Source organism: Ictalurus furcatus, chromosome 3 (assembly GCF_023375685.1).
Source record: "Ictalurus furcatus strain D&B chromosome 3, Billie_1.0, whole genome shotgun sequence".
Lineage (NCBI taxonomy): Eukaryota > Metazoa > Chordata > Actinopteri > Siluriformes > Ictaluridae > Ictalurus > Ictalurus furcatus.
In genome coordinates, this window is record NC_071257.1 from 36,006,759 (window position 1) to 36,029,258 (window position 22,500).

Genomic DNA, 22,500 nt, shown 5'->3' on the forward strand with positions numbered 1-22,500 from the left:
TCAGATATAAACACAATATACACAGAGCGGTTCGAGAACTGACTCCAGCCCAGAACCATGACAGTGGAAATGTCTAATAGTGTAGCTTTAAATATATTTAAGAGGAGCAGACTTCAAACACTGAACATTGATGTTTATTGTATTTGTTTACAAGGTGAACAGGTTAATGGTTGTTTTTTTGCATACAGTCTGTAAAATGAACTGAAAATATTACATTTAGTTCATCAGAAGGTAAATTAAAGTGACATGGCTCATACTATGTTCCTAAATTCTGTCATAATTGACCAGCTCAAGTTTTCTCATGCTACTTGTGTGTTATATTGTGGCACATTAATGTTACCATCTCTAAATAAATAAATAAAAAACCAAAAAACACACTAATCTTCAACCGTGCTCCTAAACTGTCCGCGTCTCTCCTCCTGTAAACACTGTTACTGACTTTTCTGCATTCGCCGGAATTGTTTTCATTAGTTGCAGATTGTTCTATTTGATGCAGATTTTTATTTAGCTGATGGTGTTGTTATTTTTACTCATCCTATATTTTGGGTACAGTTTTATTTATATTTTGCTTCTACGAGATGATGCACTTTAAGGACCGGTCTAATCTGATGTAAAGATTTGTACATGATCAGGAATGTAGCACAACATGGAGGTGAGAGCAGCGGTCTGTTTATTTAAACGTGAAAGTGCAATAAACATATGCTGTCCCGAAAATCAATCCACAATCCTGATAAATAATCGAGATGATCATTTTGGCCGTAATCGTGCAGCCCTAACCAGCAGCGAAGCTGACCTCCTCATCGGGTAGTCCATTTCTAATAAAACACACGTTCACACTTGGACTGCCTGTCAGAATACACCACCGAGGTATATTCTGTCCTAAGTTTTTAGTTTAGTTTATTAAGCTATTTTGACAAACCCTGGGGCACTGTTTTCAACTAGGATGTTAAAACAACGGTGGTTAAAATGTTGAGATAGTGCTGGCTGAGCAGATTTCTCCTGTCTGTGCAGCTGACTGTAGTAACAGAAATCTGACGAAAGCCAGCACTGGGACGGGAGAAACCCGATAATTTCACTTCACTTGATGAATTCACACCGTTGTTCTTGGAAATCAGCTAATCCTGAGATTCACTCAGCGGTGTTAGCCATGATTAAACCATGAAGACAGCAATGTCAAAACATTTTAAGCCATTTAGACAGCTTGAAAAAAATAAATAAATAACTGACTGAGGCCTCTTGGGGCTGAGGCCCTCGTATCTAAAACGGGGTATAAGAAACGTTTTATATGTTAAATTCTTAGCACACTGTGTGATGTGGTTGTGAACATAAGCGTTTACTGTAGGGTGGGTCATGAGCATCCCTGATAGACCAGTGTGTTAGAATTCTAGAATGTTTCATCACAGAGTGGGGAGAACTTCGGATTCTGTTTCCACACACACAGACATTCAGAGATCAGCAAGAGCAAGCAAGCAACTCCAGCTACAACTTGCCTTTATCGCACATTTAACATTCCACTCTTTACTTCCTACTTTTCACAACATCCTCTTTGGAAAATGATGAGTTGTAAATAGATGCCCTTCTGAATATGGCTACGTGGATTAGCAAATCTGAACGTCAGGATTCATATTATGGATCCGCAGGTATTTTATACTTTAGTGTTCAGTAGGACGAGCAGCCTATTGCGTGCTCGGGAGCGCTAAAGCCTGGATTTAACACAGAAGCAGAAGATACAGTATATATAAGCAATGTATCCAGACCTGTTTATTCAGAGAAATGGAATTATTTCATCGGTAGGCCTCGGTGTGCACCTGTTCATTTCTTTTGGTACTTCTTTCTTGCTGAAATAATTTGTTTCTCTAAAAACCAACTCTGTTTCTTTCTTCACTCCAGTTTAAGACAATTCCTCGCTTCGTGCCTGCGGCAAACCCACTCCACCATGTCCTGCTACTTCAGATCTACCCCCAGTCCCACCCCATCCTGCCACCTCACTTCTACCACTCATCCCACCCTGTCCTGCCACCCAAATTCTACCCCCCGCCCTCAATGATGGAGAGAAAACGACACCACTCCTCCATCCCTTCTGTCCAGGTATAACGCTTTCTATTCAAGTCGAAATATAACGTTTGGTAGATTGTGTTTTATTTAAAGAAAATCTTCATTTCTTCGGTGATTAAGGCTGGAGACTATAGTGTAAAGTGTTGTCTTTTACATCTTTTCATGTTTATTCCATGTTTATCATATCTTCCCCTGACTGTCCATCTGTTCAGCAGCAGTATCCAAGAGCCACACCTGCTGGATTTGATACTCATCATGGCCACATGCGCAGTAAGGAGCATTTAAACGTTCCTTTTCTCCATATTATTTTGGCTGAAGGCGGCACAGTGGTGCAGCTCTAAATTGCCTCTAGGTGTGTCTGGGTGTGTGATGAACTACGATGATGCAATCAGGAAAAAAACCCATGTTTTTAATTGGTGGCAATGAGAAATAAAGTCTAGTAAACCTTTACACTGGGCTGTAATATTTCAGATTTGGGACAGGCCCTGAGATGTTACTTCACTGACCTGATGTTGGCTGTTTTTTCTTGTTTCAGAGGGAGTGTATTATTCCACTGCCAAGCCTCCTGAGCACACAGATGAACAAGTGCAGGAGGGAGAAAAGGCCGAGCCATCCACTGCCCCAGCTTCTACACCTCTTACAGGGGGTGAGATTATGGAGGCAGAAGAGGCCGAGTCATCCACTGCCCCGGCTTCTACACCTCTTACAGGGGGTGAGATTATGGAGGCAGAAGAGGCCGAGCCATCCACTGCCCCGGCTTCTACACCTCTTACAGGGGGTGAGATTATGGAGGCAGAAGAGGCCGAGCCATCCACTGCCCCGGCTTCTACACCCCTTACAGGGGGTGAGATTATGGAGGCAGAAGAGGCCGAGCCATCCACTGCCCCGGCTTCTACACCCCTTACAGGGGGTGAGATTATGGAGGCAGAAGAGGCCGAGCCATCCACTGCCCCGGCTTCTACACCCCTTACAGGGGGTGAGATTATGGAGGCAGAAGAGGCCGAGCCATCCACTGCCCCGGCTTCTACACCCCTTACAGGGGGTGAGATTATGGAGGCAGAAGAGGCCGAGCCATCCACTGCCCCGGCTTCTACACCCCTTACAGGGGGTGAGATTATGGAGGCAGAAGAGGCCGAGCCATCCACTGCCCCGGCTTCTACACCCCTTACAGGGGGTGAGATTATGGAGGCAGAAGAGGCCGAGCCATCCACTGCCCCGGCTTCTACACCTCTCAAATGGGAGTGGGATTATGGAGGCAGAAGAGGCCAAGTCATCCACTGTACTAGGTCCTACACTGCTCACAGGGGGTGAGATTATGGAGGCAGAGCCATCCACACCCCCAACTCCTACACCGCTCACAGGGGGTGAGATTATGGAGGCAGAGCCATCCACACCCCCAACTCCTACACCGCTCACAGGGGCTGAGATTGTAAAACAGAATAAGAACGGCTCAAGCTCCAGATAAAGACATAACTCCACTAGACACAACATGTCACCACCGGAAGGTGACAAATTACCAGTAGAGGCCCACAGGGACCATCAACACTGTCCACTAATACCAATAAAACTCCCATCATAAGCATTAAAGTAGGGATTACATACATACATTGAACGAAGATAAAACAAACTCACCAGAGTCTGAAGCAAAATACTCTGAGAAAGATCTCTCTTCTCACAACTCCTCTGAAAATAAACACTTTAAACATGCTTCTCATGTGTTTTACACTTTAAATTTCTTCCTTCAGTTGATAAATCAGCAGGTTAATGCATAGCTCTTTACTCGAGGCAAGAGGAAAATCTGCTAAACGTGATCAGACCACGTGTTCTCAAAAAAAAGAGGTGAGCCGCATCAGCAGTTACTGCGTGTCATTTACTCACCTATCAGAGCATGCTCATTTTAAATGGGTCACGTTTATACGCAAGGAACTTTTGCATCAAATACCAAAAACGTGACAAGTACATTACAAATATTTTCATGGATAGTCTTCATGCAAGTCGGCTCAGACGTCACCAAATCTCCGAGACGGACGAGTTACACGCGATATTAGAATTTTATTAGAGTTCCAATTTTCCCCAAAACGATTCTGGTAAGTTAAGAGCATCTCGACTCCTAACTTCAAGTAAGAATGCCGTTACACTAACAGAACTGCTAAATGGTTCGGATGACTGGAATACATGGTAAAACGTCTCACCCCCGATATTACGAATTAAAATGAAGTGATGTTCATCCAAGGTTTGTTAATGTTTTGCTACAATCTGATGTACATTTACCCGTTTGTTTGTACCTGTTCAATATATCGCATTCAGTTTTTTTTTAATGCTCCAGGGCTGCACAGTTAATGGAATATCGATCTCGATTAGGATTTTGACGGCCCACGATTAAACGAACATGATCGACTACGATACTGACGTTTAAAGTTCGTCCTCCGCTCATGGAAAACTCCGCTGCAGATCAAATCAAGCGCTTCATAAACTTACAGCCAATCACATCGAGCGACACAGGGATGACGTCATTTTGTACGCCAACGTGCGGAAATGAGTTAGCGCTTCGGTTCCATCGTCCCAAAGTTAATGGGTTTTTTGGTTAAAAGCCTGAAATAAGGTCTGTGCTGAACATAAGCTCAAAATATTTTTATGTTTTATTCTAGGACATGACATACACCAATAATACCCCACTCATGAGTTTTTTTAAAAAGCTTTTACGTGTATTGAAAAGGGCGAACGCTAAAATGTTGCTAAACGGGTCTACAGACGCTGTCAGGGACATTAAACGTCATCACGCCGAACAGGAAAAAAAACTCTGCAGATAAACTGGTTCAAAAAAATTCCCCAAAACACGTGGATTCATCCACAGAGTAAATCTGTATTCTGGAGAATGTTTTAAATAAAGTTTGGGGAAGTTTGTGGGAAGCTCGGTGATGGTGACGTTGAAGTCGAGCGGCCGTGGTGTAGTTCGTTTATAGCGTACGGTTAGATACGGAGATTTAATTCTGGAGATTGTATTGAGGTTTCAGACTTCATAAACGTTGTGTTGATTGGTGTAAAGGATCTTGATGGACAGAACGTGTTAGTGTTGTAAACGTTTGTTGATCACAGATTTTTTTTTGGCGATAATCTAAAAGTCTACGTGAAAATCCTATTGGGGTTCCGTGGAGGGAACTGGTGTGAACTTCCGGGTTCCGGTACAAAATGACCTCGTCCCTGCACCGCTCTATTGGGTGATTTGTCTGCGTCTCTCCTCCTGTAAACTCTGATATTGACTTTTCTGCTTTCGCCGGAATTGGTATATTTGATGCAGATTTTCATTTGGTTGACGGCATTTTTACTCATCCTATATTTTGGGTACAATTTTATTTATATTTTGCTTCTACGAGATGATGCACTTTAAGGACCAGTCTAATTTGATGTAAAGATTTGTACATGATCAGGAATGTAGCACAACATGGAGGTGAAAGCAGCCGTCTGTTTATTTAAACGTGAAAGTGAAATAAACATATGTTGTCCCTAAAATCAATCCATAATCCTGATAAATAATCGTGATCTCAATATTGATCAAACTTATCGTGATGATCATTTTGGCCGTAATCGTGCAGCCCTGCTGGGCACTCCACATCGAGTTATATTTATTCCAGACTGTAATGTTCACATCACTTTTTTTTTTTTTTTTTATGATTTAATTATTAATATTTTGAACTCAGCTCTGCAGCGCCACACAGTGGACCATCATGAAACTGAACGCACTGCATGCACTGCATGCACAAACTGCACAAATGCATGTCTAATTTTGGACACGATTTTGCGATTTATTTAAAAACAAATATTTATACCCTAAAGAAAGCACGTGACATCAAAACAACGAAGTTCATACAAAAGCTAGAGATGGCATGGGAAAAAAAAAATAACGCGTCACGTGCGCAGTGAATTGCACATTTTCTGCTCAGTGCAATGATTTTGAAATGAATGCATTTAAAAACAGCTCGGATTTTAAAATCCATAATGTTTTATAAAATCAAGTGAAACATAATGTTAATATTCATAATACAGATCTCTTCCACAGCCAGATTTCCAGATGCTACATACCACTATTAGGTTTTAGAACTGGGTTACCCTTTAAAACACACACACACACACAAAATCAACATTGCTGTAACTGCAATAAGTTTAAAGTATATAATTTTGTAAAAATATGTTAAATAAACAATTTTACCTGCGTTTGATTTCAACCGCGCAGACTCGGGAAGCAGCACGCGCCTTCTCTCGTCCCGCGCAGCCCAGCATCGGACTGTACCAAAACGGGTTTCACTCGGGAGAGCGGGGGGGGGAATGACCTCATAATAATTATTTACAACACGTTTTAAGGTTCATTCACAGTAACGCTTTATAGAAAAGTCTTAAACACGTCTTGATTATCAAATCAGACAATCAAGGTTATCTTTACCTACAGGAAATATGTGATTATTTGTAACTTATTCGACGCGCACCCCTGTGGAAATATTTCTGTTGAGTACGCGAAAATAAACCCGGAAGTTATTGCGTTGTTAAATAATATATTTTTCTACGTTATATATAAATATGTATATGTATTTTTCATAATAAATATTCAGATTTTTGACATAAATGTCAATGTCGTTAAAGTATTTAGTGTTTCAATAAAGAAATAAACTAATTATTAGTGACGTTTAAACTTTCGAGAACTATGGCTCAATCATAAATAACTTCAAACTCCCTATAAAAGTGCATTACACAAGGTAAAATAATAACAATAATAATTATTATTTATACAGCCTATCAAGTGCACTTTATATCCACTCGAGCAGTTTTTTTTAAAAAAATTTGACATGATAACAAGCTCATCATGCTTCTTAGTGTGCAGTTCAGTATGGTCTGTTGGCGCCATCCGGTGGCCAATTTCACTCATTACACCCAATCGGTTAAAATATACACTTAATAATTAAAAACAATTCCTAAATAATATTTAATAATTGATTAATAAATAATGTAAACTATAAAAAGGTCTATAAATAAATATATCTAAAAAAATTACTCGGATCTCTCTATGATCTCTGCACAGATACATCTTATGACATATTTAAATATAATTCACATTGGGCAAATATATTTCATTAGCTATATTTATTTCAAGACATTCGAGACTATTATTTCTGTTTTTGAAACATTTGGTATATAAACAGTACTTTTCCTAGTTTCATTACAGTTACAGCTGACCTGTTGTTGAGGTTTGGATTGAACACATTCAGATCAAGTGAATAGCCTTACAATAATAAAATAATAAATATAATATTTAGAATGTTTTGATGGTAGTTGATTGTGATGTCCATCACCACAACATCCTGAACAAACCCCTGGCTGTGCTCAGTGACTGTATCTGTAAGTGGACGCAAGAAGCCCTCTGAGGCCCTCTAGCGGCTGGTTGCTGTACAGACTTTAGCCCCGCCCATTCCCATGTTAGTGAAAGGAAAACAAGACAAACTTGTATTTTAAGTTTCATCTCCACTCGCTTTTACAGGTTCACATGACCTTGAAACCTCCCCTAGGGGTTTCACCTTAGGAGGTGATTGACAGTTTCGGACATGACAGTGCTTCTCACGAACGCACACACACTTTCCAACACACACCTGCAGACAGTTCTGCAGAAAACCCATGTTTAAATTTGACCAATTTCAGGCTTCAAAACTGCACTATGGGGGTCAATGACATCTCATCCACTGATACATACAGTCACTGTCTGAGCTTCAGCGACCACTGGGTTAGGGTTTTATATATACATATATATTACTAAAAACATACTGAAATGAAACGCAAGAGAGACAGACAGATAGGTAGACAGACAGATGAACAGATAGGCAGGCAGACAGATAAGCAGACAGACAAATGAACAGATAGGCAGAGAGACAAACGTACAGATAGGCAGGCAGACAGACAGACGGACAGATAGGCAGACAGACAGAGGAACAGATAGACAGACAGACAGATAGGCAGACAGACAGACAGACAGAAAGGCAGAGAGACAGATGGACAAATGAACAGACAGACAGTGGAACCGATAGGAAGACAGACAGAGGGACAGATAGGCAGACAGACAGACAAATGAACAGATAGGCAGACAGACAGATGGACAGGTAGGCAGAGAGACAGATGGACAGACAGGCAGACAGACAGATAGGCAGACAGATAGATAGGCAGACAGACAGATAGGTAGTGTGGCTACTCCAGGTGAAAAGAAGTGATGTTTTATTTGAACGCGTGAGGGAGGGGGAATGGTGAGGGCGTGGTGGCTCTGAGTGGAGGTGAAGTGAGCGGTGATCTGGCTGGAGCTGGTTCCCAGGAAGCATGGCACTGGCAGCGAGTATCGGCTGAAGGTGCAGCTGGGCCAGGGAGCGTCTTCTTTGGCACGGGCATCTTCTACATCGGCGTCTGGCACGCAAACGGCCATAACCATCACTACAACCATGAGCGGAGACCTGTCTCACCTCACTGTCTGTTCTCCTTCTTTTGGGATTTTATTGGTGGTTGACAAACAGTGGAATGGTGTATTACTGCCACCTACTGGTGTGGAGTGTGGATCAACATGACATGTATTCCCTCCCTTTTTTATATCCTCTCCCATACATTAGTTATTTTAAGATACTGACAAATAAATCTAGAACATTCATCTCCGGAGTTATTTTGTAGAATATCTCCTAGTATAAATTGCATTTTTATTTTTGCTGGATTTTGTATTAGACTCCTTCTTCCAGTCTCGTATTTCTGACGGTACAGAATAACACGTTCCACTGTTTCTTCACAAAACTCACACCTTTCCGTTTGACCCGTTTTATAAAGTGTTCTGTTTATCTCACCTCTCTGTGCTGCTGCGGCTCTTTTATATCCTCCCACTTCTGCTGGAGGCTGAGGACCTGCCATGCCGCTCACTGACCGCCACCCGCCTGTGTTTCTGCCGCCCCGCCCTGCAGCCACGTTCTTCCAGACTGTCCAAGACACTCCAGGTGCTGAAGCGGAGCTGTCCGTTCAGCACCCAGCGGCAGTCCTGCAGGGAGCGCGTCGGCTTTTGTGTGCGGGGGCTGCAGACAGACAGGTGGACAGATAGGCAGACAGACAGACAGATAGGTAGGCAGACAGATGAACAGATAGGCAGTCAGACAGACAAATAAGCAGACAGATAGGCAGACAGACAGACGGACACCAGACAGACAGTTGAACAGATAGGCAGACAGACAGACAGATGAGCAGATAGACAGATGGACAGACAGACATAATAGACAGACAGACGGACAGACAGACAAATGGACAGATAGGCAGACACACATAATAAATTTCCTTGTAGAGTCTATATGTGTAATAACATCAACAGGAAATACAAATACTCACACACTCACACACACACACACACACACTCACACACACACACACACACAATTCTAAGTTTCAGAAGTAGTTCAAACTCCATAACCGCTATTTTAATGCAGACAAAAGCACACTGAAGGTGACCCGTGTGTGTGTGTGTGTGTGTGTGTGTGTGTGTGTGTGTACAGCTGGTCAGTGCTGTCGGCTGATGCGGATGAAGGACGGCGCGTGTCAGCGGCACGCAGTCCCTCGTGAGGGGAATACAGTAGCCGCGCGCGCGCCGATGAGCCGGTGTAGCAGTAGCCGCGTGCAGGAACAGCAGCGGAGCGCGCGAGGACTTGAGGCGCGACCCCAAATCGTTGGCCCGGGGCCAGCACGACGGGGGTTCACGCGCTGACCGAACACCGGGGGCTCGCGCTCACGCTGCTACCCTTCACCTCGCGCGCGGTCGTTTGCTGTTCGGTCGCTGCTCCTTCTGCGCGCGCTCACTCACTTCCTCACGCGTTTACATGCGCGAGCTTTGGTTTCTCCTGCCACAATCTGAGGGACAGTGAGTAACCCCAACACACACATGCACACACACACACACACACACACACACACGCACACACACACACACAGAACCCTGTTTGTGTTCTCTCTGTTATTTTATTTGACTCCTTTACAGTCAGTGCTGTTACTGCCACTATTACAGTTATTATTATAATGAATGTTTGTGTTCTCTAATCTCTCCAACAGAGAGAGAGAGAGAGAGAGAGAGAGAGACAGACAGACAGACAGAGAGGGAGACAGATAGACATATACATAAACAGATGGGTAGACATACAAACAGATAGATTCAGTCCCCTCTGAAACTATTGGAACAGCAAGGCCGAATGATTTGTTTTTGCTGTGGACTGAAGATGTTTGGGTTTGAGATCCAGTGAATATGAGAAGGGAGTTTATCATTTCAGCTTTTATTTCCTGGTATTTATATGTAGACGTGTTATACGACACAGAACACAGCACATTTTGTATCAGACCACCCAATTTGTAGGCAGGCAAAAATATTGGAACATGTGACTGATAGTTGTGTCCTGTTACCCAGGTGTGTCCTGTTAGATTGATCGTTTAAACAGTAAATAGCCCCGAACATCTACTCTTGGTTTTAGGCTTCGGTTTCACCTGTGCAGACTTCTTTTGTTGTTAAAAAGGATAAACCAACATGAAGATCAGAGAGCTGTGCCTGGGAGAAAAGTGGGCCGTTTTGAAGCTGAGAAAAGAGGGAAAATCTATCAGAGGCATTGCACAAACACTGTGCAAAAGAAAGAAACCGCTGGTGTACTGAGGAACAGACACCAAACGGGTCGGCCAAGGAAAACAACAACAGCTGATGACAGAAACATTGTGAGAACTGTGAAGAAAAACCCAAAAACACCAGTCAGTGACATCACCGACATCCTCCACAGGGCAGGGTGAAGGTGTCGCAATCCACCGTTCAAAGAAGACTTCGAGAGCAGAAATATAGAGGCCACACAACAAGATGCAGACCGCTCATCAGCAGTGAGAATCAGAAAATCAGACTGGAATTCACAAAGAAATATAGAGACGATCCACAAAAGTTCTGGAACCGAGATGAACCTCTACCAAAGTGATGGAAAGACCAAAGTGTGGAGAAAGAAAGGATCTGCTCATGATCCAGAACATACACACTCATCTGTGGAACATGGTGGAGGTAGTGTCATGGCTTGGGCTTGCATGGCTGCTTCTGGAACATTCTCACTGATCTTTATTGATGATGAACTCATGATGGAGCAGCAGAATGAATTCAGAAGTTTACAGGAACGTTTTATCTGCAGATTTACAGAGAAACGCATCCGAATGAATCAGGAGGAACTTCATCATGCAGCAAGACAACGATCCAAACACACTTCCACCTCAACACAGGACTTCATCAGGGGGAAAGTGGAAGGGTTTCGACTGGACAAGTCGATCACCAGACCTTCATCCAACTGATCAGCATCTCACCTCCTGAAGAGGAGACTGAAGAGAGAAACCCCCCGAAACAAACAACTACTGAAAGAAGCTGCAGGAGAAACCTGAAGAAGCTTCACAGAAGAAGAAACCAGCAGTTTGGTGTCAGTGAGTCGCAGGAGTGATGCAGTTACTACAAACAAGTATTAAGTGTTATTTACTTTCATTTACATCAAGACTGATCAGTTCCTATACTTTTGCTCACCTAAGCATTATGTGGTCTGATACAAAAGGTTCTATGTTTGATGTTGTTTAACACGTCTAGATGTAAACACCAAGGAATAAAAGCTGAAATCCTAAACTCTCGTCTCATCTACAACTTTTGATCTCGAACCCAAATGTCTTTGGTGTAGAGCACACAGTATTGAATTTTCCTCGCCGTTCCAGTAGTTTCAGAGGGGACTCAGACAGACAGACAGGTTTTATTTATAAACACAAAGCGGCCATTTTCTGCTGATGTTCCTGAGAGGACACAGAGCAAGAGCTGTTACATCTCTCTCCTCTGTCCCTCTTCTCACATCCATCTCTCTCCTCTCTTCCATTTTTCTCCTCTGTCCCTCTCTCTGTCCCTCTCTCTGTCCCTCTGCGCCTCTCCTCTATCTCTCTCCCCTGTCCCTCACTGCCATCCCTCTCCCCTGTCCCTCTGAAGGACACTCTCTCTTTCTTTCTCTCTGTTCTCTGAGCGATGGTGTCCTTGAGCGAGTGTTGGCATTGGCATGTTGGCGATTGGCATGTTTCCCCTCGTCTTTGGCACGGTGTCAGTGTGTCGGGAGTTTCAGTGCCACTGGAGGATGATGGAGTAGTTCCTCCTCACACTGCTCAGGTCAGCAGCTCCGCCGGGTTCCACGCCCCGTCTTTAGAGGAACCGTGGAGCTCTGGCTAACGCTGAAGCGGACAGATGGATGGAGACGTGCGGAAAGGTCATGTTCAGGTGGACGCGTTACATCAGAGTCATGACATTAATGAAAGCTTGTTTGCAAACTCTCTTCCCTCGGAAAATATAAAGAGGCAGGAAATCAGGAATTGTAATCAGAATAAGTCCTATAATACCAAAAATAATTTTCCTAAAGCACATTTAGCTGGACATTTAAAATCCCCTAAAATACTTAACTAAGTGCCCGAGATCCTGTCTGAAAGAACGGTTTCAATAATTCTACACCCTATGTACTGCACTATAAGCTAAACAGGGAACCATTTAGGATTCAGGTTCGTTCTTCCTTCCTTCTCACAAATTTATATTAACAAGGATTTTTTGGATTTGCAGATTAATTATGAGATTGAGAAACATTTTTATTTTTTCCATTAAAACCCCATGGGGGTGCAAACTTTTGCACACATGAAAAATAGTTGTGTGCATTTATAGCTTCTGCACTTCCAGCAGGAATAGACACAGGGTAAATAATTGTAAGGCCATAGCAAAGGCACGTGTACAATATGACATTAAATAGTTAGTATAGCTGTGTGTGTGTGTGTGTGTGTGTGTGTGTGTGTGTGTGTGTTGTGAGATGACAGATGTTTCTGTCGTTGTTCCAGGAGTCACCACTGTACAGAAACCCTGCAGCTGCTCCTCCTCCATGGCTCCTCTCCTGCTCTCGGCAGGACGACATGGCACCCAACGTGGGGAATGACCGGCCGTGATGGAGACGCGAGGGCGAGGGAAGGTCTCTCTCTCTCTCTCTTTGTCTCTCTCTCTCTGTATATCTCTCGCTCTCTCCCCGGCCGCGACGCAGATGTTTTCTCCTGCGGTTGGAGCCAAATTTCTTCAGCAACCTTCAGCTGCTTGGAGGTCAGGCCTTCAATAAGACGAGGGACACTTTCAGGATGCGAGCCCTTCAACTTTCATACGACGACGTATTAATTACGGCGGGCAGACGCCGAGGCCGAGGGGTTGTACAGGAACATCGTGCCCCGCTGCTCCCAGTCTCACATTAGCCAAGGTGGTTGGCACGTCTCTCTCGCTCATCTATAATTTACTTTTTTTTGGGGGGGGGGGGGGGATCGGGGAACGGCGTCCTGTGCCATGTGCAGATAAAGTGGACCGAAAATGTACATTATCTACTGAGATTATCTGCAGAGTCTGCACGGATTAGCCCCAGCTTTATTAGAGAAGATAGACGAGATAATATCTTTATTCATCACAAAGGAAATTTTGGTGCCAAATTGTGCAAAACAATAGACATTTTAATGAGTAAATTTGTCCAAAATAAAAAATACACATATTACATATACTACAACCTATAATGTGTAATAAATAGAAACATTCTTATAAGTGTTCACATGCGAAAACAAAACAACAACAACAACAACACTACTGAGTAAACAGTAAAGCAGCGTTTAGGTTTTTATAGAATTCCTTCATCTGCAGAAAGGGGATTGATAAAAAGTATATAATTATTGGGGAAAAAAAAAAAATAAAACCTAGTTACAAAAATTCCTATAATCCCAGAAACATTCATATAACTCCAGAATAATTTATGTAATTCTGGAATAATTCCTATAATCCCAGAATAATTCCTATAACCCCAGAATAAATCCCATAATCCCAGAATAAATCATTTACTCCAGGAATAATTCATTCTCATAGTTCCATAATAATTTCTACAATCCTAGAATGATTTCTATAATCCCAGAATAATTCATTCTTATAGTTCCATAATCATTCCTAAAATCCCAGAAGAATTCCTATAGAACATTCAGGACACTTCTGTAAAATAAATAAATAAATAAATAAATAAATGGAAATAAATGTGTTTCGTGATGTTTTTTTGGGGAGCTTCCTCACAGCTCGTTAAAACCTTATAAATTACACATCAGCTGCTTTTACATGTACATTTAGCTTAAGTACCAACACTGGATCAGTCAGAAAGAAACAATACAGAATGAATCACAGTGCCATGTCATTAAATAAATGTTTAAAAGACGGAACATCCCTGATTTAAGTCTTTTTTTTAGGAGAAAGCTGTCTCACACTTCAGCACGTTCACATTGATCATTATTTCCGGAGGGAAGCTCAGAGGATTAGCGTAGTGCTAACGTTAGAGCAGAAGCTTAGTGGCCTTTCCTCAGATTTGGCATGAGGACTGACGGAGACGAAAGCGAGCTGAAAGCAGGGGGCTTACGGCCGGTAAGAGAACTTGAAAGTGGAGTTTGCTCTGTGAAGAAGGGATGAAGATTCCGCTCTCACAGCACCGAGGGAGCACCGGAAACAGAACGTGGCCGGGAATTGAGACGTTAGCGCGGGGAAAAGGGACCAGACGATCAAAGGAGCTGCTGTGGTTCACTTTCGGGTTTGAGCTCCTCGCTGGAAGAAGCAAAGGGGACTCATTAGGGCGGATCACTGCAAGTGGAAAAGCCAAATCAGCACATTACACTCTGGGAAAGTGTGTGTGTGTGTGTGTGTGTGTGTGTGTGTGTGTGTGAGAGAGAGAGAGACAGAGAGAGAGTCACTGTGTGGCCACTTTTAGCCTTTTTATTCTGTTTGGGTCAAAATCATCCATTTAAAATGACACTAAATGTGAAACGATAATAATAATGTATCTCCCCTGCACATTTGCAAATAAAAGTGGTGCTTGAAAGTTGAACCCTTTTGAATTTTCTATATTTCTGCATAAATATGACCCAAAACTTCATCAGATTTTCACACAAGTCCTAGAAGTAGATAAAGAGAATCCAATTAAACAAATATATTATACTTGGTCATTTATTTATTGAGGAAAATGATCCAATATTACATATCTGTGCTTTCAGTACCTGGTGTGAGCTCCTTGTGCAGCAATAACTGCAGATAAACGTTTGTGGTAACTGTTTTCCTTTCCATTTTCCTCCAGTTCACTGTTCCATCCGTGACGGCGAGTCGTCCTGGTCCAGATGCAGCAAAACAGGTCCAAACCCTGACACTACCACCACCATGTTTCACAGATGGGAGAAGGTTCTTATGCTGGAATGCAGCGTTTTCCTTTCTCCAAACATAACGCTTCTCATTTAAACCAAAAGTTCTATTATGTCTCATCCATCCACAAAACATTTTTCCAGTAGCCTTCTGGCTGCTCCATGTGATCTTTGAACTGAAGAGGGGCAGCACTGTTCTTTCTGGAGAGCAGTGCAATCTTTGCAACTCTGACATGCACACTATTGTTGTTCAGTGTTCTCCTGATGGTGGATGAACATTAACATTAGCCAATGTGAGAGGGGCCTGCTCAACACTGTGTAACATCAGCTTTTCTTTTAATAACACTTATTAAGCGTTTGGACGCTGAGTGAAGACTCCAGTTGGTAAAGTTTAGCGAGAGGAATTTCCCCCATTCAACCATTATGCATTTCTTCAGCTGAGCGACTGTATGTGGACTTTGTCGGCTTATTTTGCACTTCATAATGCACGTTCTCAATGGGAGACAGGTCAGGACTGCAGCAGGCCATGCTCGCACCCGCTCTCTCTGCTTACGCAGCCATGCGCTTGTAATCCGGATAGAATGTGGTGTGGCGTTGTCCTGCTCTGAATGGAGGCATATGTTTCTCCAAAATGTGTACATATCTTTCTGCATTAATGCTGCCCTCACAGATGTGCAATTTACCCCTGCCATGGGCACTGACACACCCCCATACCATGGGTACTGACACGCCCACATACCATGGGTACTGACACACCCCCATACCATGGGCACTGACCATAGTCCAGAAACTATTTGAAATGTCGACTCGTCGGACCACAAAACACGATTCCACTGTGCTACTGTCCATCTCAGATGAGACTGAGCCCAGAGAAGTGGGCGGAGCTTCTGGACAGTGTTGATTTGTGGCTTCTGCTTTGCATAGTAAAGCCTTAACTTGCATCTGTGGATGCAGCGGCGAATGGTGTCGAGTAACAAAGGTTTACCAAAGTATTCCCGAGCCCATGTCAGGATCTCATTACAGACTCATGAGGGTTTTTAAGACGGTGACGTCTCAGGGATCGGAGATCATGCGCATTCAGAAGTGGTTTTCGGCCTTGCCCTTTACGCACCGAGATTTGATCGGATTCCTTGAATATTTAATTATATTGTGCGCTGTAGAAGGTGAAATGCCCAAAATCCTACCAATTTGTCTTTGGGGAATGTTGTTCCCAAAGTGTTGGATTATTCTCTGACGCATCTGTTGGCAGATCGGCGAGCCTCGACCCGTCCTTACTCTTGAAGGACTCGGTCTTTTTTTGGAGGCTCCTTATATACTCTGATTAGACGATTGCCTCACCTGTTCCACATCACCTTTTTATTTCAACTTCTCACATCGCTGTTAGTCCTAAATTGCCCCTGTCCCAACTTTTTTGAACGTGTTGCATGCATGAGGTTTAGAAATAGAATTAGAAATAATTCTGTATTGTACCACAAATAATCTGATTCTTGATTCAGCAAGTCACAATTGATATGAATCACTGATTTGAATTCAACACTAATGTTACGGCGTCATGTATCTATTAAATGTCTTTCTCTCTCTCCGTTTTTGTTTTTTTTTTAACCCTAGGGACTTTTTAAGTACTTCTTAACGAATAAAAAGGTTATTTTCCAGCATGCTTACAGATTGATTCATTTAGAAGAATAATGAATCATTTGCGAAGCACCACTCGCTTGTTTTGATGGATCATCGTACAGTAGCACGCTTAGCAAGTTTAGAAAAGTTTGTGAGGATGAAATAAGTCATTGCTAGCTTTTACACTAACCTTCTCTTCTCAGTGTGACGCTGTTCTCTCTCTCTCTCTCTCTCTCTCTCTCTCTCTCTCTCAGTCGCAGGTTGAAATCAGATTCTCTTTTCGTTTTTCTCTCCCAGAAATCAGTACTGAATAATATATCAAAGTGCGTTTCACACAGAGATGTGGCTAATTACACCTTCTGCAGCTCCATCTCTCCCTCCATGTCATGTTTATCTCCTGAGAGGAGTGTGTGGGGTAATTGGGACGTTCAAAAAATGTTTTTTTTACAATTTTCCCCCAAACTAACCGGCAGAGTCCTTATGACTTATTCTGAAGTCCTCTTTTTTCCTCTTTCCTGTCCACTGAAGCTGAAGTCGGGGTGTTTTAGGCTGCTGTCCTTGATGTATGACCAGTCATAAGCTACTAACCCAGAAACTGTTAGTCTGGAAACGAACACACACACACTAACACACACACACACACACATTGTACCTGTTAGGTATTTTTATCTAATCCAGCTGCACTTTATTTGTGACTTTTCTCCCCGCTGTGTCCTCTGTGTGCTGCGTTTCGGGGCACCACGTGCCCGAGCCATTCATCACGGAGACGGCCAGAACCCGGGCCGCGCCGACCGCCTACAAACGCTTCAGCTCTAATGAAACAGGCCACACACTCCACACACTCCACACACTCGTTCTCTTGCTGCTCAGGGACGTATTTTTACCCCAGAGGGAGGAAGAGTCGAGCGAGAACTCCTGCGACGGTCCAAATCAGGCTCTCGTTAACGTTTTACCTTCTGAAAAGTTTACACCATCATTACACCATATTGCTGTCGAGTTCTGGGTTCTGATTGGTCAGAAGGTGTTGATTAACTTTGTATAACTGCATGACTATAAGGTAGGGTTGACTCACAGGTTTACATTAGCGCGCTCGCTATCATTTCTACAGTAACGGCTCATTCACAGACCGCTAATAATAAACTGATTAAAAAAAAAACGTGTGTAAGCATTGACATGGTGACGTTTTTATTATTATTATTATTATTATTTTTTAAATAACGAGATGTTTATGTAACGTTTATGGAAGGAGCCTCCAGTGTCAGTGCTTTGTAACAGCAGAGGAAACTCTAAGGTTTCCGACATCCTCATCTTCAGGACAGAGGAGTTTATGTTTATTTACGTTTATTTAAATATTATGCTAATGAGCGTGTTTAGGACTTAGACGCTACAATGACACTAATCCTGATTGTCGTTGTAAAATAAGAGGAGAGAAAATCAGGAATTTGAGACGATGTGTGTTTTAGTGACGTATAGAATCCATATTTTTGTAGATTTCTGTGAGGGAAAGCGTAATGTGTGCAGTTTCTCTGAAATGCTGAAATTTTTTTATGATAATTTGGAGGATAATACTGCAACATCTGTGTTAAAGTGTGTGTGTGTGTGTGGACACGGCAGGGTGGACGGAGAGAGAGAGAGAGAGAGAGAGAGAGAGAGAGAGAGAGAGAGGTCGTGTGCCAGGTTGTGACGGAGGGAGCGAGGGATGGAGGGAATAGGAGGAGAAAGAGAGCAGACAGGAAGAAGAATGGGCTGTCAGGGCGGGATGAGTAACGAGCAGCATCCACGGCCGCAGACGACCCGTCGCGGGCCGGCCTGGTAACCGCGTCAACCGGCCAACCTCAGGTCAAAGGTCACAGAGACACCGGAGAGGGACCGCGCGAGGAAACGGCGGGATCTGCCACTTCGCTGATGCTACATGAGTACCGGAGGCGCTAACACGGGTCAGGAGTCGATGTGGCCGTTTCTGAGCGCGATGGTTGTGTAAATATTTAATAATAACATTCTCATAATCCTGTACAGGATAAAATATTTAACGTTAACCCGAACCTCGTCTTATTCTGCCTTCTGATGATCTCCAAACTCCAAAAGGTAGCTACGGGCAGTACTCTAAGTCGCTGACTTACAGGAAACCAGGAAAGTTCCTGGTGTTCAGAGTCGGGTTGCGCAGCTGCTTAAGTGGATTTTCTGTGGATTCAGATGATTAAAATCACCTGTGTGGAAGACTGAGGTTCTTGAGTTTCTGAAAAATACAACATGTAAAATACATCTAAACAGTCCTGGGTTCCTGACAAACTTCCTCTGGTGGAAATGTACACAAAAGTCTTGAGTTACTGTACAAGGTTCTGGGTTCTTGACAAAGTTCCTCTGGTGAAAACATGCATAAAGTTTCTGAGTTACTGAAAATGTTCCTGTGTTCTTAGTTCTTCTGGTGGAAACGTACAAAGCTCCGGACAAAATGGTTTGGATATAAATGTTTTTAAAACTTCATGACTTCCTGAAAAAGTTCTTGTGTTCTTTTCTGGTGGAAATATGCTAAAAAGTCTTGAGTTACTGAAACAGTTCCTGAATGTCCTCTAATCAGTTCCTGATAAACTTCCTCTGGTGGAGATGAACCTAAAAGTATTGAGTTCCTAGGTTCTTGACATAGTGCCTCTGGTGAAAACATGCTTTAACCTTTATGGGTTCCTGACAAAGTTCCTGTGGACGGAAATGTGCTTAAGTACTAAAACGTTCCTGGGTTCCTCTCACAAAGTTCTTGAATCATTGAAAAAAAAAAGGTTCTGGTCAAAACATGGAGAACATACACTTCTTCTTGAGTTATTGAAAAAGTTCTTTGGTTCCTGAAAGTGTTCCTGTGGTGTGAATGCATCCGTTATCTATATTTTAACATTTTTTACTTTTCTGTACGAAATCACGACAACTTAAATGACATTAGATTAAAAACCAACAAACAAACAAACAAACAAACAAACAAACAAGCAAATAAATGATAACATTAATGACTTGTTTAGAGATTTACAGTTTTTTGTAAAGATTAAAAATAAATATTGTGACTGTTGGGATTTAATCAGATTTGTGAATTTGCTGTGTTGTCTTCGTATGTTTACATGTTTACATTACTTTATTATTCATAAAAAAACATTTTCTAGTTAATTGAAAAGCTCCAGCATCGTCCACAGCCACAGTGTCTCCGTCTCCACGCTGCTGCGGAACTCAGGTTAACGTTTTTGTGCTACTTACACGTTCATGCTTTAAAACACAGGAAATGAAACGCGGGCACGGACACGTGTTAATAATTCATGCTGCTGCGTTAGAGAGAATGAGATGAAGAGCAATTAAGACGTCTCGAGACGTTATTTATTTGAGGTATATGAAAGGACAGGAGAATGGCATTCGTCAGCAAATGAAGCGTAATGCGTGTTAACAAGGCGTGTTTACTCGCAGCGTGCTTCATATGTGTGCATGCATAATTCATTCAGCGCTAATTCGTCTCGCCGCAGCGCAGAAATGAACGTCGTGTAGTTTTGTGGCTTTGTGCAGCGTGTGTTTCGTCAGCAGTCTTTAATATTCATTTAGAATCTGATCTTCACCTCCCTCCGCTGTCGTTTTTATCGCTCGTCTCTACAGCACAGACGTACGTTCTTTTTGCAAAAGGAAACGTGCTTCATTAGCGAACGTGCATTCGCAACACGCTGAGTAGCATGAAATCTAGCGCTCATGACTTTACATTTCAGATGTGTTTTAATTTCACCTTCACAAATACAGACCAAATACCTTTACTCACACAGAGGCCACGCCCACTCCACTGAGACTGAGACAGTGACCACGCCCACTCTAATGAGACTGAGACAGAGGCCACGCCTACTTTTTGAGACTGATTGAGACAGAGGCCACGCCTACTCCAATAAGACTGAGACAGAGGCCACACCTACTTCGATGAGACTGAGACAGAGGCCACGCCTACTTCAATGAGACAAGACAGAGGCCACGCCTACTGTAATGAGACTGAGACAGAAGCCACCCTTCTTTTATGAGACTGGGACAGAGACCACGCCCACCTTAATGAGATTGAGACAGAGGCCACGCCTACTTTAATGAGACTGAGACAGAGGCCACGTCTATTTTTTGAGACTGAGACAGAGTCTACACATACTTTAATGAGACTGATTGAGACAGAGGCCACGCCTACTCCAAATGCGACTGAGACAGAGGCCACGCCTACTTTTTGGGACTGAGACAGAAGCCACGCATACTTTAATGAGACTGATTGAGACAGAGGCCACACCTACTTTAGTGAGACAGACTGACACAGAGGCCATGCCTCCTTCACGATCATGCACACACACACACACACACACACACACACACACACACACACCCTGACATTTCACACATATAAAACATGTTGTCTTAATGCATTATTAAAATGTTTGCAGAAAAAGTGTGTGTGTGAGTGTGTGTGTGTGTGTGAGAGAGAGAGAGAGAGAGACTCTCTGAGGACATACAGTCTCACAGTCTTTCTCCATGACTTGTAGCCGCTGCTGGCAGAAGACAGTGTTTTAATAACACAACCCAGGGGCATGATACGCCATCTCCCACGGTAACCGTGCTGTGCTGTGACCTTTGACCCCCTGCCCCACCGCCACACACACATACACACTAATGAGCAGGTAGTAGCCCAGTGGCTCAGTGCATCTGCTCTCGGCCGATGACATTCGTCCTCATCAGCATCTGAGTGTGCAGAACATCTCTCTCTCTCTCTCTCTCTCACACACACACACACACACACACACACACCAAAATCCCACACACCCCTGAATGTCTCCGGGTTCACACACACACATAGATAAATGCATGTACTCTCATGAACACACACTCAACATGCCCTCAGAATAAAGTCTCTTATTCACACACACACACACACACACACACACACACACACACACACACACACACTACACAGAGATATATGCAATAAACACACACTCAGCATGGCCTTACTAAACCACACTAAAATTACAGACACACAGTGTAACTCACACAGTCAGTTCCAAAAGTATTGGCACCCCTATAAATATAATTAATACACATGAATATATAAAATATACACAGTTATTGCAATAAGTGATATTTTGAGCGTAATATATAGTGAATCTGTACAGTTTTATTTTAACACAACATTCATTCAAATAATTTTTTTCAAGGAGCTTTACCACCTGTTTCAAAATTATTGGCACCCACATTATCAATATTTCCTGAAACCCCCTGTACCCCAGACAGAATAACAGCACTGAGTCACTTCCTGTCCAGTCTAAAAATGTTGGAGACTCACGTAAACGACCACGATAAACCCCTTTATTCAAACAACAAAAAAACAACACATTTTCATATGTTTGTAAACACGGACGTTCTCTTCACTATACACCAGAGATGTGAATTTGTTGTCTTGTTGAAAAATGAATCGACAGGAAAACCTTCTCACAGAGGCAACCGAAAACGGTGAAATTGTATGCGAGGGAGTGTCAGTTACTTGATATCATTTTCTTGTTTATTGAACTGTTGTAAAAA

The 22,500-nt window shown here is 42.8% G+C and overlaps 2 protein-coding genes across 6 annotated transcripts in view; one reads left to right on the top strand and one right to left on the bottom strand.

The window, feature by feature from the left end:
• The window catches only part of psip1a (PC4 and SFRS1 interacting protein 1a), a 21,050-nt gene extending 14,695 nt beyond the window's left edge, over positions 1-6,355 (bottom strand). For both annotated transcript variants that reach the window (XM_053622188.1, XM_053622187.1), the window contains exon 1: positions 6,263-6,355. The gene's annotated coding sequence lies outside the window, so the exon portion shown is untranslated. The remainder of the gene's footprint in view (positions 1-6,262) is intronic.
• On the top strand, positions 1,291-3,760 carry LOC128606152 (skin secretory protein xP2-like). Of its 4 annotated transcripts, none has more exons than XM_053622193.1 (4): positions 1,291-1,800; positions 1,891-2,088; positions 2,268-2,325; positions 2,591-3,760. In XM_053622193.1, exons 2-4 carry the CDS (start codon positions 2,044-2,046, stop codon positions 3,364-3,366), a joined length of 879 nt encoding a protein of 292 aa, XP_053478168.1. In that variant the 5' UTR covers positions 1,291-1,800; positions 1,891-2,043; the 3' UTR covers positions 3,367-3,760. The 4 variants fall into 4 exon arrangements, with proteins under 4 accessions (XP_053478168.1, XP_053478167.1, XP_053478166.1 ...); XM_053622192.1 differs by having other exon boundaries at positions 1,291-1,640; XM_053622191.1 differs by having other exon boundaries at positions 1,293-1,790; positions 2,271-2,325.
• Positions 6,356-22,500: the final 16,145 nt, after the last annotated feature.